This window comes from Morone saxatilis, unplaced genomic scaffold (genome assembly GCF_004916995.1).
Source record: "Morone saxatilis isolate NCDOM2014 unplaced genomic scaffold, NCSU_SB_2.0 Contig22, whole genome shotgun sequence".
NCBI lineage: Eukaryota > Metazoa > Chordata > Actinopteri > Moronidae > Morone > Morone saxatilis.
In genome coordinates this window covers 4,138,538-4,139,548 of record NW_023339785.1, presented here as the reverse complement: position 1 = coordinate 4,139,548, position 1,011 = coordinate 4,138,538, and the positions used below count along the sequence as shown (strand labels likewise).

Below are 1,011 nucleotides of genomic sequence, written 5' to 3'. Positions count from 1 at the left end.
AACTAAAGGACTAAAGAATATCACATAATCTAAAGACGAAAAACCACAACTATAAATCAGCACTGATATGCTTAAATCACACAAAAATAAATGTGATTTGGTAGGAAATCACAATTACAAAACAATCTTATTCCATAGGAACATAATAATGATCTGTAGATTAGGAGGTTCAGTATATTTCTGGAGATGCTGCTTGAACGGGACAACATTAACCAATCATAAATAAACTTTATTTCAGCCTAAAAAACAAGAAACACAAGGAAAACTTAATCACGCACATTCACTACTAATTTCTACCAACACACAGACAGTAAGGAGGGAGAAAGAAGTGAAATATTAGTTCACTACTTACTTGTGTTTCCTCCTCCGACAGCCCGCACTCCGCAGCGATCAGCATGAGCGTTGTGCCAGCCGGATGCTTGCTGACTTTTTTGAAACTGTCCTCCAGCAGTTTGATCTGCTCCTCCGACAGATTCAGGCGCTCCATCGCTTTAGAAGTCATATTTGTATGTCCTCCTGCTTTCCAGTCTGTTCGGGGATTTAAAAAGAGTTCAGCTTCAGCCCTGGGTTGGAGCTCCGGAGCCGGGGCGGGGGGCGATGAGATGTGCGCACAGCTGGACGCACCGCAGTGCGCAGGGGACGCGGAGAGATGGAGAGGAGCGGAGCGGCGGTGGCTCACTGGCAGCTCGGCGGGAGTGTGTGAGGGAGGTGGAGGCAGTGTGTGTGTGTGTGTGAGGAGGTTTTACTACTGTCAACAGAGGTACGTCATGAGGCCGTTCCCACCAGCAGAGCCCTCCCCCAAACACAACTCCCCCAAACAGCTCAGCACTATTACATTATGGGACTACTGCAGCATGGTCACAGCTACTGGTTTATACTCACTTTATTGGCCTGTGGTGGTAGCCTATCACAAGGAAATATCATAAAGTAAGGTCACTGAACCAGCTGCAGATACACTACAGGAATATTATAGGAGTTAGAACATAAATGTGCCTTTATATAATAATCCAT

The 1,011-nt window shown here is 45.5% G+C and overlaps 1 protein-coding gene across 1 annotated transcript in view; it reads right to left on the bottom strand.

Moving 5' to 3' along the window:
* Positions 1 to 728, bottom strand: part of hopx (HOP homeobox) — a 5,812-nt gene extending 5,084 nt beyond the window's left edge. The window contains exon 1 of the mRNA XM_035669917.1: positions 353 to 728. Within this exon, the coding sequence (XP_035525810.1) occupies positions 353 to 502 (150 nt within the window). The 5' untranslated portion in view covers positions 503 to 728. The remainder of the gene's footprint in view (positions 1 to 352) is intronic.
* Positions 729 to 1,011: the final 283 nt, after the last annotated feature.